General features: G+C 38.2%; 1 protein-coding gene across 1 annotated transcript in view; it reads left to right on the top strand.

Annotated features, from left to right (window-relative positions):
• LOC148737723 (uncharacterized) overlaps window positions 1-15,234 on the top strand; it is a 20,047-nt gene extending 4,813 nt beyond the window's left edge. Inside the window, exons 2-4 of the mRNA XM_088748246.1 lie at window positions 1,852-1,923; window positions 14,717-14,788; window positions 15,159-15,234. Coding sequence (XP_088604372.1) covers window positions 1,852-1,923; window positions 14,717-14,788; window positions 15,159-15,234 — 220 coding nt within the window. The remainder of the gene's footprint in view (window positions 1-1,851; window positions 1,924-14,716; window positions 14,789-15,158) is intronic.
• Window positions 15,235-17,203: the final 1,969 nt, after the last annotated feature.

Here is a 17,203-nt window from a genome sequence, read left to right as displayed (position 1 = left end):
CAAACCTATCTTAATTTTTTAGTGAAGGAAGCTATGATTTTGTGTTATAGTTTATTGATTTATAATATTACATTAGCACAAATCAATTTAACAACCCATCAAATTATAGCTACTGAACAGTACGTAAAGTAGTTCATATTTCAATAGTACTATCTCAACATTATAGGAAAAGGCAGCAGATGAACAAATGTAATTGGCTGCCTTTGAGAAAGCCAATGAACCACTACCAATTCATTTGGATGAGGTTCTTAAGAAAATGAACGTGGATAGACAAGCTTAACAACGAAAATCATTCATTTGCAACCATGTACACACTTGCTGCAAGGTAAAACAACTTCTACCCTAAAATAGCTCATTGATGACAAGATTGATAAGCTAGGTAGGTGAAAGAATAACTGCCTTTCGTGGAAAACATGAATAAAATAATAGGATCATTGTAGCGTAGTCCAAACGGGTACAAGAACGATGGCAACACAACGGTATTTAATAAGTCTCATAAAAGCCCGCCATTACTAGGCGTAATACAACAACGACGAAATCCGGGATACCCTTTCATTCGACTGCGCATGCCCGAAGGGCAAATGACATCACAGCATCGTTACAATCATGTCTCACTGTTCCTCCTTTTCTTGTGTTCTTGTTGCAGAGGAAGACATCACAAATTTCTTCAGTTCATTAGCAAAAAATTCCCAAACATGATGATCACACCAAAGCTATATATGCTACAAGAACATGTGTGCCCTTTCCTTCGACAGTGTCACATGGGTCTTGGATTCTATTGTTAACAAGGGATTGAAGATATACACTCCGAATTCAAAACCCAGTCTCAGCATTTTGACGATGTGAAGAAAAAGGACACGAAATTACGTCAAATCCAGAATTAGCAGGGAAAGCTCCCAAACCTAAAGAGAGAAATTTAAAACGAAGAGCGAACGAGTAAAACGTTTCTCTTTACAGTGGCAATGTATTGGTTCATTGACTAAGAACGTGTACTATATATGTAAATCTAGTGTAACTTATTTGCTAAGTTCTCTATTGTACGAATAAAAGTGCGACCGCACTCTTTGGAACCAAAACTAGATTTTCCGCTCGAAATTCAGTACCTCCGAAATTCAAAATGGAGTCGCATAACGGCCGATCTTGACATATTAAAAGCGCCTTGAATGGACTCAAAGTTTTCAGTCGATTTCATAGGGTGTGCTTGTTGGGCTCCACGATAGCAACGCGTTTTCGTCGAACACAGGCAGAATTTAACCGATTTTACCCAAATTTTCGACAGCAAGTGCCTCGTCCATGTGCATGCTTCTGTCATGCTAAATTTCACTCGCAAACATTACAAATACAGCAAGATTTCATGGGCTAAACTAGACCTTAGCCTGACGGGTTGCCATGGACGCCAGATTTATGCAAATGTATAATTTGGTATTAACCAGAGAAGTAATAATTAACTCGATGTTTCTTGTAGAGCGCATGCGCGAACTAAATTTCCACGGCGAAACAGCCGTGCGATAATGGTCCAGAACTGGTCGTTCATTAGATTCACGCTCTGTATGGCAGTCGTCATCTGGTGTCTTTATGAAATGATTTTCATCAATTCAGTCTTCGTTAATTATCAACATAATTCAACTAAAAACGAAACAGTTTATTTCTATAATGTACTCATATTGTGTTGTGGTTTGATGAATGCACAGAATGAAGTTTATGCAAACAAATCCTATTGACTTTTGCTTGATTGTCAAAACATCAGGAACTGTCAGTGACAAAAGCCCTGGAAAGTGATCCCCCACCTGGAAAGATACACTTAAGTTGTATCTCATTTATATTAATCAGTTTATATGATAAATAACGCAGACGCCTGAATGACAACGACATGAAAGGATTAAATGAAAGTGCCTTCGAAAACCTGGCCGTGCTAAAGGAGCTGTAAGTACATTTATAAATGAAATATTTGTTTACGAATAGAATTTTTATGTCCTTACCCGAGAAGGATTGTTAATCAATTAGTTGATATGACCTTTGCCCATGCATGAGTAATAATCAATTCAGAACAGGGAGAGTGGTCAGGGGAGATTCTTTGTACCTTTTTATAGAACGCGCTGCCGATCACTTTTGGAGTGGAATTATGTGCTATTCTTCAGTATGAAAGGATGTGGAAACTTTTACCCACCCACTTCCCTCGCCTTATCATCATGTTCTTTTATTGGGCCTTTTTTTGCCTTCACCTTTACTGGGATGAATATTTTTACGTCGCCAGTGTGGTGAAAGTATTTTTTATAAACTTGTTTTGTATATAGTGACTATGTGATTCTGTTTATTACCAGTGGCTATGGGCTGTTCCCATAGCCATTTTGATCCATATGGTATCTATCTTACATTACCTAGTAAACAGAGCTCAACCAATGTAGTAACTCAGGTTTTTTTGTAATATGATCGAGTGACAGACATAAATACTTATTTCTTAAAGGCATTCTTTTTCCCAAAATCAAAACTATGCATGGTAACAGTTTATCATTTTCTACTGCTGAATCGCGATGTATTAAGGCATGTTTTGTGACTGATCACATGAAATGATACGGAAACAGATAAAAAACAGAACTGATAACATTTTGAAATTATTCAAATTATAAAAGTTAACGCAGGTTTTAAATTTCGACTAGACTAAAATGACAATTTCCTCAATTTATTCATCTCGAGAGACTTGATCACGACATTTTCAGGAGCAAATAATTGCTTCACATTTTAGAACTGGGCTTGATAAGAAATCTTTACATTGCATCAGGTTGCATTATCGGTTTGTTGAAACTGAATGGCTAAAATTTTGTTTTATCATTTGACACGACCCGCTCCACTCGGTCCTTACGCCGTGATCTCGAGCTCCCTCTCAGTGAATAAGTACATAGGACTTGATTGCTCGCTTTGCATTACATGGAATCGAATTATATTGTTTTGTAACGTATGGTTTGAAACATAATCAACATCGCAGTAGTTCCACTCCCTCTCCCTCCTTCGTTCTGTTCCTCTTTAATTTTTTTTCTATTTTATTCCATTCTTTTCCATTATCGCCTCTGGGTATCCACAGTTAGAGGACACATATTTTCCTTCAAGAGTGAATGTTTAAATTGACCGAGTGAAAATCGAAAAAAGTGGCACATAATCGAAAAAATTGAAAACCCCCATTTTTTGCGCAGAGATACCTTACAGTGAACTTAGAAACACGGTGAGGGTTTTTTCCCCAGACTTGCTTCTTTATCCTGGAAAATTGACGAAAACTGAAACGAGCGTCGGTAGCTGTAAAATGGCGGAAATCAGTACCCTGAGTAGAGGCAAAATAAACTTTGCTCATGAAAAGCGCAAAAAAAAGGAATCTCGTATCAATTTGACAAATTTGTATAGGAAGGATTGAGCTATGGCTTAAGTCTAAAACGGGACAGTTTCATTTAATTTTGACATCACGGAACGCTTTTAAAAATCACTAGTATTTCAAAATCCCACTACCGCAATTTGTAGCAAATTTTCAATTATCATTTTCACCATGCGGTATAACTCAGAATCGCTTCAGATTAAGCTCATGATAACTTGAAATAGTGTTGTTTTCGAGGATATAATGTTTAATTTGGGGCTTTTCATTCCCGCACGGAAAAACCAGGCTGAACTTTGTGAAAATTTCAACATCGTCATTTACGTTATGACATAGTCATTGCTGTGAAACTTACTAACTTCGCAGCATGTAGTATGTAATTTCAATTTTAAATATCTTAGCGTATGTGATATGTATTTTTATAGGCTGATGAATTGATCGTGTTTAAATAAAGATTAAAAAAAATAAAATAATTAATTAAATAAATAAATAAAGATAGTAGAAAATTGTTTTCGAGGATAGAAAAGTTAATTTGGGGCTTTTTGTTGCCGCACGGAAAAACCAGGCTGAGCTTTGGGAAAATCGCAACATCGTCATTTATGTTACAACGTAATCTATCTAGGCACCCCGTGGTTAAAATCGGAATTCCAAGCACATTATAGAAGTAATTAGCACTGTGGTTGATCAGGAAATCAATACAGTGGTTGTGTTTTCAAGAGGACAAGTTTGACTAGTTAAAGTCGGAAAGTCCGGAAGTTCAGTGAAAACAGCGAGTTAAAAATGCAAGCTGTTTTCACTTGAAAAAACAAGGGATTTTATGAGCAGAAATTCCTTCTGAGTTATTCTACCTCGCGAGATGTGTAGCGTTTACGGCGACCAAAATGTAAATTCTCAAGTTCAAGGGCGTGTCGCTCCAAAACGCGGTTAACGAGGTGTTTGGAACTATTTTACTGATCGAAATGACAAACCAAAGTTGACTGTTTGCACGAATCTTTATTCTTGAAAGGCAATCGACCACGAACCACAATCAATGACGAAAATAACAATTATTCTCACAGTCAATCAATCTATCGAACGATCGATCGTAAACTGAAACAACAATAGAACGAAGTTCTATCAATCTAACGAAAAGCCGCGGAATACATGATCAAAGAATCGCGTGTCAAATACTGGGCTCTAAAGTCTATAACGAGATTAACAATACAAGTAGGGCAGAAAAAAAGTTTGGAAACAAATTAAAAGAGTTTTGATGACTGATAAACAGCCCATTCCTCTATCTAAATGATAAGCGTTCGCTGACTCGCAAATTGGCACGAATTTGGCATTTAAATCTTAAATCTATACAGATTATTGCAATATTTGTTTGTATATTGTGGCCCAACACTGAAAAGACTGGAAAGGAAAAAACAAAGTTACAAAGGTACTTACATATCGGTCCCGCTTGTGCCAGAGGTTGAGAAAACGAAAGGGCGAAAGTTTACTAAGGCTATTAAAAACTTACGAAGAACTGATTAAAGGGACCCTAAACTTTCCTTTTGTATGCGTGTGGTGACGCTGAAAGGTCCGATTACAAAACCAATAATAAATGCAGAAAAACAGATAAGCATTGTAACTATGTGGCTATCTAAGATCATTCTGAAATTAGTGAGCTAATCAATAATCAATCAAAAAATGAGCCTTCTGGCTAATGTTCTTAACAAGATGGTATAACTTGTCCCAGTAAAAACCGCAGCCAATCACATTTCTGTTAGTGACAGATGTCTGCCAAATCGTTAACTGCCAAATATTTTCCAGTCGCTCGCGCTTACCTTGTGGTTCACTTTGGTTTTGAAATGGGGACGAATTCACTCGTAATACCTTCCCTTTCCAATTTACAATTCCGCCGGCCTCATTAAATCCTTCAGTTCCTCGGTCAGGACCTTACCTACCTCATGGGGGCGTATGCAGAACCAGCAGTACCCGCTTTTGAGCGATAGCGGGTGTTTTACCGCTGGATTGTCGGAATGAAAACAATCCATCGCATCCTCTCCATTTGTCGAGACATTAATCGCATCCTCTGAAAGAAACGTCGTCTCCTTCGAAGAAATATGCTGAGAATCAGCACAAGAGAAGTCATTAAAAATGTTTCGTCTCCCGCCATTTTTTCAAAGTGGGGCGCTTTTGTAATTTGAAGATTCTGAGTAAACGGCTTAAATTTCACAGTGAAAACGGATGTCAAGTTTAGCTAGTAAATGTCGGTTTGTAAACAAACACCTAGAATGAATGTTCAGCTAGTTAATCGGCCTAGTGAAAACACAGCCAGTAAGCTAGCCTTGACTTGCTAACTACGGAAGATGGGTTTTTATTTCTGCTTTTGCCTCAAATTTTCATCCATTTTCCATGGCGGAACTGTTTACAATAACACATTCCTTAAGCTGGCGGAGGGCGTCTGTTTTTCTCTACGTACTCGAACACCTATAAGTCTTGAGAAAGTTCTGGGGTAAACTTGAGCTTCATTATGACTTCAAAGAGGACAATTCAATCATTTATAACGGCAGGTGAAATGTTGTTTGCCGAAGACGTTGATTACGGGAAGCAATTCGAAATTATTATGAATTCAACATACTTAAGCGTTCGTCACGCAAGGTCGAAATATTTACAATCCATCGCATCCTCTCCATTTGTCGAGACATTAGTCGCATCCTCTGAAAGAAACGTCGTTTCCTTCGCCTTCGTCTCCTTCGCCTCCTACACATGGGATTGTTTCCTTCTTGCGGTTTTTTTGGCCACGAGAAAAACACCTTTAAAAGACTTTTTCATCAGATAAATATTGAATATGATACCTAGGAAGACCGTTTCACTGAGATACAACTGTACGAGACTCGACCCCACCTCGTTGAGAACTTAACAGGTTACCTATTTTTAACGTAAAATCACTAGACTCAGTCGTGAGCGAGATAATACACTGTGGCACGTTTTTTCTCGGTGATTATCATCAAACAGATGACATCGTTAGATTTAGAGATACCGAAAGTATTATGCTGGAGGAAAAAAATGATGCGTCGATCAATTCAAAGCTTCAACATCGCCTCCCCTCAGAAATTCTGACTTTTGAAGATTGTTTTCAGCCCTCCTGTTCAAATGCCATGCCCAGGTGTTAGATCTTTGTGGTTCTCAATGGGGTTAACTATTAGCCGTAAAACGGAAAAAAATAGCCGTTAGGCGTAAAAATTGACAAATGTTAATCATGAGTCCTAAAAATAATGTATTCGAAAAAAATGATAGCATTTCCATTGAGATCCTCATTACAGTGTCACATCTGTTGTAAAAGGCACGATCACCAATTGATTTGACTATTCAAGCTCCAAAACCGAGGCCTTATGAGGTCCAGATCCAGGAATTTTTGATTGGGGGGGTCCAAACTTTGGTTCAGAAAGGACTATTGGACTCTTGAGGCAAATTACTTCTCCCCCACACCCCCACACCCCCTCCCACCAGTCGCGGTTGCACGTTATAATTCCATAGTCGCTTACCGTTTACTTGGATTCTACTCGTAAGGGATGCACTCTCGGAACATCCTCCTCCTGTGTTTGGTTAAAAAGATTGTCCAGATTTCCTCAACATCAATGCCAAGGTCACGATCTAGGTGCATGAATGCAAGTCCTGACAACCGCTCATCAGACATCCTGTTTCTGAGATAGGACTTCACTCGCCGCAAGCCAGAGAATGAACGCTGAGCTTAGGCAGAACTAACGGGAAAGGTACAACCAATAATAAGCAAAACTCGAATGTTGGGGTACATATCTTCATCAGCATATTTTACACACTTGATAAGATTTACCGGTAGCTGCAAAGTGGGTGTGTACTGTTTCCAAAAGTATTGCCACTCCTTTACCTCAGAAAGGAGAGAGGACGGTGTAGGTAAGCCCTGTTGCCAAAATTGCAGCTTTTCTGCTAAATTAAGAAGACTGTCATGCTTCACCTCGGCAGATGAAGCCAAGGAAAAAATTTCGGCCCCAGCCCTGTTGTCTTCGCGGAATCTTGAACTCATTTCTTCCAATAAATGATCTATAAAAGGTATGGCAACGTTAACACGATAATGTGATTGCGGGTTTACGCTAGGAGCATTGTTCCTATGTTCCTGCCTCCCAGTGATTCTTGGCACTGAGAATGTAGCGCCAATCTTGTCAGCCAGTCTAGATGCGTCTTCAAACCACTCATGACATTCCTTTTCTATGTTTGACCTCACCCTGACAACTGCTTTAATACTGTCGTCAATCATAGAATACGCTTGGAAGACATCTTGGTCTTTCTTCTGAAGCTTAGCTGCAATAGGTTTGAGTGTTCCAGGGCTATTCGTTGTGTTAAAAAAGGTGAAAATGAATCCCAATGTCCTCAAATTTGCCAGAGGACCTTGTGTCTTAGTTTTAGTCTCCCTATCCCACGTGAACGATAAAGATGAATAAACATGAGGATGCGACTCATGATCAACTATCGCTTCCAAGCTTATGCAAACGTACTCGTAAATTTCGTAGAAAGTCTCGTAACATTCATGCCTTTCCACCCATCGCGTTTTGCGTAAGCCTTTTAACTTCTCTTTTCTGGAAGTAGAACCACACTTCTCTAAAACTTGTTCTAGAAATCGCTGTCTTCTAGGTGAAAAAATGAAAGAAAAGGAAAGTTTCATTTAAGGTTCCAATCATGTTTCTGACTGAAGTTAACCTGCATACGGCTGCAACACTGAGATTCAAAACGTGACTGTTGCAATGGATGTACAGTGCCATCGGTGGTATTCTCCTTATTCTTCCTTGCACACCACATCCTTCTGAGGACATGGGACTGGCACCATCATAGCCCTGTCCTCTTGCAAACGTCACTTCGATGTTGTTCTCGGCCAAACTTGACAAGATAGCGTTTGCTATGCTTTCATCAGTTGTTTTGTCAAGGTTGACAAAGTATAAAACACTTCTTTGATTTTAGGTAAAACGTCATTGTTTAGATCTAAAAACCAAAGGCAAACACTTAATATTTCTTGGTTTGCGTATTTATCTGTTACCTCATCGACAATGATTGAGAAAAAAGGCGTCTTCCTTCTGAATCGGCTGTGTAACTTTCGCCCAAATATACTCTCCAGTGATGCGGATGACTTACTCTTGTAGAGTTTTTGAGGTGCTTGTACCATTTCTCCCACCAGTAAGTAAGTGTTCTTGAAGATTTTTATTAGAGTTGCCCAGTAGCATAAGAATGGCATGAAAGTTGCCTTTGTTGGATGCCGTGCTTGTGCTGTCATCTCGATGGTCTCTAAGAGGGATGTTCTGTTTGCCACACAATATAATGGTGCTTATGATTGCTCTGAGTGCGTTTATGTTTTTTTCAAACATCTCTTGGTTTTGCGTGGAAATCCTGTATGGCAAGGTTTCCTTTGGTTTTTGAACACTTCAGATCATGGCAATGCCTGCTTCAAGTGCCAACTGGTGACATTGCATTTTCTGATGAAGCTCAAGTACCCCATCTTTCACAGCGGCTTTTTCTAGCTTTTGGAATGGAGCTGTTACTAGAGGCCTTCTCTGTGCTCGAGGATCTGATGGATTATTATGCATCACACAATATTTGCAAAAACCTCCCGTTTGTGAAGGACTATCTACAACCCACGTATACTTTTCCAACCATGAGGGCTGGAACACAAGCTTCTTGATGTGTTTGTCTTTACCCTTAACCACGGTCTTGGAGAAAGAGGCTGCGTATGAAGGAAGCGGATTGATATGGGTCTTAAGGTAATTAATTTTTTCATGGGACTGAAGAGTTCTTGGACCAACTTTGCCACTTAGGATATCCCCGACATCAAAGTAGGATACAATGTGCTGATTAGTGGAAGAAAATCGGGAACCACCTATAAACCAAGGAAGTTGTTTATTGATAAATCGTCAAATTGATTTTTAACAGACTGTGATATGAAAACTGAACACTGACATTATCTGATAAATGTTTCTTAGCTGAGTCAACTTACTGCTCCCTTTAATTAAGCAATGTTGACAGCGATATCAAACTCGCTTGCTAAGGATTAAAATTCTGATCGTCTTACTATATTGAGGTCTAAGTTGAGAAGGGAAAGCTTGCAAAGTGTTTTGCACATTTCTTTAAGTGACTCTAAACATACCTCGCCTCCCTTTACACTGAGGAAAAACATATTTGACAGCGGCAGTACAGACTGCAAGAGCTTACCCTCGTGAATAACTAACCCGTTTAGCGAAAGGAAAGTAAAATTTTTACAAAAAGAAATCGGGGATATGTCCTTCAACGCAATGGAATCATTTAGGATCAAATACTCCAACTGGCGCGTGCCTTGCAAGAAGGTCAGCTTAGACACCAACAGGCCACTCAAATTTAAATAGTTAAGTCCATGAGATAAACATAGACTGTTACAAATAGCATGAGCTGTAGATTGGGTCTCCTTGAATCGATGTTTCTTAACATCAATAGAGGCTACTGAGAAATTTCTAAAACCCTGTGCGTGTTTTATGGTTGTCTTTAACTGATCCTCGCTTAAATGAGTGATAACCCATTCATCAAGGCAAACATTGGTCCACAACATGTCACTTTCAGAGATACGTCTCCATCTTCTGCATATGAGCCTTAGCTTGTTTATTATGTCTTTGAGACTAAAATACTTGAATACGAGACGTAGAAGCTCATCTGGTCACGCTGTGATGAGAAAATTAAAATTGTCAAATTATGCAGCTAAAGCTTTGTCGAAAACTGAAAATAAATCTTTTACATGATACGCTGTCTGTATGAAGAGTGAAAGAAATGCTTTGAAAAGATTACGAGATTGATTGGCATCGATAAAAAAACTTAACTGATATCGTTGTGTTCTTTGACCAAAGCAAAAATAACAGAATCCGGAGAAATTAAAAGTGAACTTCCACTGTCGCGTAATTCTACGCACGTCAATGGGCGTGAATTTAACTGGCTTTTCGTGTGATGGCTTGCGTCTGCGGAAAATAAGAGTTGAATTACATTCAACTTTTTCTGCAGACGCAGGCTGTCCGTACATTTTTCTATTTATTTCCTATTTTGTTTCGTTTTGGACGCGGTTTTTACGTGTATAGAGACCGATGAAATGCACGTTTGACAAAATTTCGAAAGGCAAGCGCAAGCCTGCGCGGCCTTGCAAAATGCGGCGTTTGGATTTTAAGACCGAAGTGAAAATGTAAAAAAAATTCGATAAAGCGCAAAAGAATGATAAAATAATAATAAGGTAAACATGATGCTGATAGTCACCTATAAAGCAGCAAAAATTACCTAAGTAATAGCGTCATTTGTTTCTAAATGCAGTAATAAGTTAAAATGTTTTTTAATACTGAGTTCTTCTCAGACGCCGGGTCTGTAAATAACTGGCTGCGTCAGTTTTGTTTCCCTCAGGCTTGTTTAAATATTTGATTCTAAGCACCCTGGCTGAAAAAAAAAAATTTCAATGCAGCATTTACCTTGGATAACACCACTTGAAACTGGACCTTCCAATAAGACTTCGGCATCATTATCACAAAGCTCAACTGAAACGACAAACTTATAAATGCTTACTTCTAAACCATAGTCACTAACATTCCTCAGGAAATGGAATAGAAGCTTAAAACGACTTACCGTTTTCAAATTCCATGGGTTCAGCTTCAGCTTCTTCACCGTTAACTGTTTCATTTTCAATTTCAATGGATTTGACTGGTTGAAAGAACGTGGTTATCGGCCGAGTTGTCGCCATAATTGTCGACCAGCTAAGGAAACAGAGACGACCACGTGTTTCTCAATCTGTGAGCGCCGGTCGCCTTTGGCGCGGGAAATACTGCTTTGCGAGCAGAGGCGAACAGATCATAAGAGGGTACCCAAAAACAATTCCAATTTTTAATATTCCTGGAATTTAGTTTAGTGGAAAAATGCCACGCGCGTTTCATTAAAAAAATCAGTCAGTTAAAAAGTGATCTACGATGCTGTCGATGTTAGAAATTCAGTCTTAAAGCTATAAGCGTAGGGTCGGGTAGGGGGTCCGGACCCCCCGGACCCTCCCCCTGGATCCGCCACTGCTTATAGATCCCATATTCTGAGCCATCCGCTTGAAGTACCTCCATAGTAAAAGGTAAACCACCAGCATTCCACTGGAAAGACTTGACGCTTTCGACTCAAATTCCCCACCCCACCCAGGTAAGGTTCGTAGGACGGCAGTCAAAAGTCTGTAGGTTACCCCGAGTGTTGAATCTGCGATTCATCGGTTTATAACGTCACTGACATGAATTCAACATTTTTTGAACGTCAAAATCTAAAAAAAGGAATGTCAGTTAGCACGCTAAACAAAACTAATTCGATCGAGTTAACGACCTCACCTGTAATAATAAAACAAACTTTCTCTACAATAAATTACTAGCAGAAAAACGCAAGCACGAGGTAAAAAGTTGCAGGCTAAGGACATGTATTATCAAACAAAAATGCTAAGGGAGAAAATAAACTATTAATGGAATACCTCGAGCCTGAAGGTTTTAAGAACTTACTATATGGCAGGACAGTCTTTAGGTAAATCCGAGGATTCTGATTATTTCTTACTTAGTCTGGATTTTGTCATACAAACCATTTCACGGGAGCGGTCATATGCCGTACATTTTTGTTCGCGAAAGCCGAGAAATTTAAATGAAAGAAGTTCTCCCGAACGCCATGATAAAATAGTTATTATTAAAAACTAGATCATTGGATAATGCAATTCAAGACTTTTTATTGGCTTAGCCATTATGGTATATCAGCCAATATACCATAATCTACAAATATGGCAAGCATACGTGTCAGCTTAAAATTAAAAGGGAGCTAAAAATTTAATAAAATTTAATAATTTAATTCAACGTTTTTAATAAAACAATTATTCCACTCGCGCTTGTTGGATCTGAGATGATTATAGCCAACTCGGCGCTACGCGCCTCGTTGGCTATCTATCATCTCACATCCAACGCGCGCTCGTGGAATAATTGTTAATTATAACATAGCGCGCGCGCTAGTCCTATCTAATTCCTACGGCGTCAACATGAACAAAATCTTTATGTACGCACGGCCGTGCTCAATAAAATGACGTGTGGAGTTTCAAAATAGCTGCAAAATTTCCGTCATGTGAGTTCCGGGAAGCGATATAAGAAAATCGAAGACCAACCAAACTTTTCTTTGGCTTTCGACCTTCCCCCAAGTAGTCAAGCCAATAAGAACTACGAAAACGAAACACAACAGGCCCGTTTCCCGAGTTTATCGGAACAGGAGCTGGAGAAAATTTTAGCTGAAAGACATTCAGCAAGAACTAAGAAGACTACAAATTGGTCTGTGGCGACTTTTAAAGGCAAACGTCTCTGCCGATGAGGTTTTTTTTGGTTACATTTGTTAACTCTACCAAAAGCCATTTAATTACAAAATCAACAAAACAATCGGAGACGCCAACATTTTCGGGCAACTTTCATTTAAAAAAACATTACAAAAAAGTCATTCAGCGCCCAAATTGTTTTCGTATGTTATGAAAGAATTGTTTCATACTTTTAGCTGTGCCTATATCGAGTTATGGATGCACTTGGGAAGTTTGGAGAACACTCAAGAAGCTATAGTTGCTCTCGGCTGCGCGTCGAGCAACTCTTACGCTTCTCTCGTGCTCTCCAAACTCCCGCGTGCATCCATAACTCCATAGACGCACGCTAAGCATGAAACAATTCTTAAGTAACATCGCTTGCTTGAGCTGTATTGGGAAATATTGGCCCTCAGTATTTTTGTACGGCCTCGTTGCGCTCGCTTTATACTACTTATACTATCTGCGCCCGCTCCATCCAATCTGATTACTGGAAAGTGTGTTAAGAATTGGTGCTCGATCTAAGATGAAATCTATTTCCGCCTCAATATCGGTATTCCCGACAGTCTTTAAGTGTTCAGAAATGACTTTACGGCATGATATTAGCTGAAACAGTATTAGCTGAATTTTCAGGGATCAAAAGAATTACCTTTTTCTCGACTTAGTTGTTTTGATTTGAGAACAGTTTCCAGCCCAATTAATTCACGTGAGTTTTGTAACCAGAATTCTCAATTTAGGAAGAACGTTCTTAACTCAACTAAGATTCTTTGTTTGTAGTAGTGATTTAAAAGGGCACATTGTTTATCACACATTTATCCTCAGGTTTAGTTCACCCTATCTATTTCCTTCTGTTTCCAGCTCCATACTTGGTATTTTTCTCCTATTCCAGTCATTTCGTACTTTGCCTGTGTTTCGCCTTTACTCTGACTTTGATCCTTTCCGTAATCTTTTTTATATAGCTATTTTTTGTCTTGTGTTCCCCTTATTGGCTCCTCTAGGTAATGTCACTATTAAATTCAACTCTACATGAGATCCCCCGCTGCGAAGTTAACAAGTTTTAAAGCAATGACTATGTCGTAACGAAAATGACGATGTTGCAATTTTCACAGAGTTCAGCCTGGTTTTTCCGTGTGGGAATGAAAAGCCCCAAATTAACTTTTGTATCCTCGAAAACAACATTATTTCCACTTATCATGAGCTTAATCTTAAGCGATTCTGAGTTATACCGCATGGTGTAAAATTATAATGATTGAAAATTTGCTACAGAATACGATAGTGGGATTTTGAAATACTAGTGATTTTTAAAAGCGTTCCGTGATGTCAAAACTAAATGAAATGGTCCCGTTTTAGACTTAAGCCATACCTCAATCCCTCCTGTACAAATCTGTCAAATTGATACTCGCTTCCTTTCTTTTGCGCTTTTCATGAGCAAAGTTCATTTGCTTCTACTCAGGGCACTGATTTCCGCTATTTTACGGCTACTGACGCTCGCTTCAGTTTTCGGGAAGTTTCTAGGATAAAGAAGATAGTCTGGGAAAAAAAAGCCTTACCACGTTTCTAATTTCACCATAAAGCATCTCTTATTGAAATATGAGGATAGTAATTTTTTCGGTCGATGTGCCACTTCTCACGCGGTCTTGAAAAAAAGGCGCACTTAATTTCTTCGTGATTGGTTTTGTCTTTGTTTATGTTTTAGTTCTTTTTTTAATTGTATTGAGTTAGAGAGTGTTGTGTTGCTCCCTCAATATAATCACTAACCTCAACACATTCTATTTTAAGATTTTTTTCAACTTACACCAGCCCATCCTCACATACAGTTTACTTTCCCAGTTCATCCACTGATCATCTATCAGAGGAGAGGAATTCCATCCACCTGGAATTCCTTTTACCAGCAACAAATAAGCCACACAGGTTGCTCGTGAAACTTCCGATTAATATCTTATCACACACATACAACCAGAGGACTGGTCAATTTGTAAGCTCCTCTATAAAACTGCATCAATTTCTCTTCTTCAACACAGATGGTTGCAAGACAACAATTTCACTGAGTTGCCTCCCAAATTATTACAAGACTTAAAAAGCCTGAAAGAACTGTAAGTTACTGTCAAACGCTTTCTACAGGAAATTAGCTTTGTAGCTGAGCTAAGGGAAAGATTCTCAGCTGTTATCGTCACCTATTTTCTAACACAAGGCAGCTCATGAGTATTGTGAACTGTTTTAAGTTGTTAGTTGCTTGTTTCTTTTTATTAAAAATCATAACCTAACTAAGACGAATGAATCGCAATAACTGCTCCATCCTCTTAATTAGAATAGACCTATTATTTGCACATACATGATTACATTCACCTCTTTGCATTTGATCACATTTAATTTGGTGTCCAGCGTCTGCATGTATTTTTAACTATGATTTACAAATAACAGGGTAAAGCAAGACGCAATTTGTTTTCTTGTCTTTCCAATCAGCTATCTGTCAAATAACAAATTGAAAAGTCTCACAGAGGGAATTTTTGACAGCCTTTCGGAGCTGAAACTTCTGTGAGTAAAATGAACAGGAAAAAAAGTTTCAAAAAGAAGTAATCGGAACTTTCTATGACCACGTCCCTCAACGCTGTACCCAACATTCAGTTAACTGAGACATGGTAAAATTGATAGGTCCGATAAGTGTGTATAAATCGAGATTTCCACACTTTAATTCAGTCCTTTTTTATGAAAACACCACGGTTTTGTTTCTGAAAATGAAAAAAAATTAAAACCAAACTCGCCAATTGAAGAGCTAGAAAACTATAATGAGAACATAAAAGAAGGGAAGATCCCTCACCCGAGGATCTTTCTTCTTTACAATGATTAGCAAAAATTGAGAAAAAAGAAATAAATGTACTTATAATTGCCCCGATGTCTCGAGAATTTTTAAGAAAATAGTTGTGAAACTCTTTAGATTAATTTCAGAACGCCATATCATACAGGTGAACTTTGGTAATAGTCCTTTCTACAGTTGTGGGCTTGGTGGCCAAGCCTTTAAACAGGAGTGAGTCTAAGGGTGACCTTCTTATGATAGAGATGTTGTTGCTTTTCAAATGCAAATTTCTTTGTTATCATGCTAACTAGATACAGGTATCTATCACAACAGGGTCACCCTTAGCTTCACTCCTGTTCAAAGGCTTGGTCACCAGGCCCACAACTGTAAAAAGGACTATTGAAGTTGAGATGCAGTTGTTCTTCAACAGCCGTGAACAATTTTCATTCTGCGAATCAATGATGATAATTTCACAATTATAGGTTTTTAACTTTGTTTTTTTGTTTGTTTTGTTTTTTTTTTTTATTCAGGGATTTGTCAAATAATAATCTTGGACATCTACCGCCCCACATCTTCAAAAACATTAAAGCAATAGAGATATTGTGAGTGAGATTCCCGTTGTCTTCAAGAAATTGAGGACTATTTTTAACGATTGTCTTGCAAATAAGAACCATTGATGAATATATATCAGCTTCCTAGTTTATGAAAACTTACATTTCTAATATTTTTTCCGCAGCTATGAGTGTTTTATCCGCTTATAATCACAGTTTTTTAGAGAAGCTTAGAGTTTGTTGACTCGGAAATGTTTTTCGTTTAATTTTAAAATATTAAAACTGGGAGCTAATTTGCAAGAAAATATTTCCCTGAGGTAAACTTAGAAGAAAGCTCCAAGCATAAAGGAGAGTTGAGGATATCAATCCACAGTTGCATGTGCATCTTTCAGTCTCAACTTTGCATGGTTATTTTCTCAGGAAATTGGACTACAACAAAATTGAGAGGCTTCATGAAGATCAGTTCCAGGGTTTGGTGGAGTTGTTCGATTTGTAAGTACATTCAGAGCTGAAACGCTCATTTTCTAATGTGATCTGTTGTATTCATAAAATAATTCAGAACCAGCCCATGGTACTGCGTTAAAAAAAAAAAAAAAAAAAAATCAGTGAATAAAAATTGAAATGAAACTGTCCACAGATATTACTTAGAACATATATCCGGACCCACAACAGGAAACACCTTATAAGTAAATATGGTTGGTATCTTCTATCAGTGACGGCTAGTACAATAAATCTATTACAATCTTTGTCATCGGAAAGAAATTTGTAGAGTGTGGTAATATTTGACATCAATTGTTACGCTCAATTTAAATGTTCCATCCCTCATTAGAATGTGTTAGTTGTATATTCATTTAGAAAATTCATTTAGAAAATTCCTTTTCACCTGTTTTAGATATCTCTCGGAGAACAGAATTGAGGGGTTACCTGAAAACATTTTCAAGGGCCTTAGGAAATTCAAGTCCCTGTGAGTACAGCCGATCACATACAAAAAATGTCTAGAATTGTTTAAGGAGATGGAATGTATGTAACAGAAACATTTAGAATATGGAATTTTGATTTTAAAATTTTAACCTGAAGTATAATAGGCGTGGTAAAAAAATTGCAATGCTCGACAATGTAATTATTTGCTACTATATTTCTTGAGCTAAATATGGTAACCTTAT

The sequence above is a fragment of the Stylophora pistillata genome, chromosome 2 (assembly GCF_964205215.1).
Source record: "Stylophora pistillata chromosome 2, jaStyPist1.2, whole genome shotgun sequence".
NCBI lineage: Eukaryota > Metazoa > Cnidaria > Anthozoa > Scleractinia > Pocilloporidae > Stylophora > Stylophora pistillata.
The sequence above is the reverse complement of the archived record's forward strand: the minus strand, read 5'-3'. Positions and strand labels throughout refer to the sequence as shown.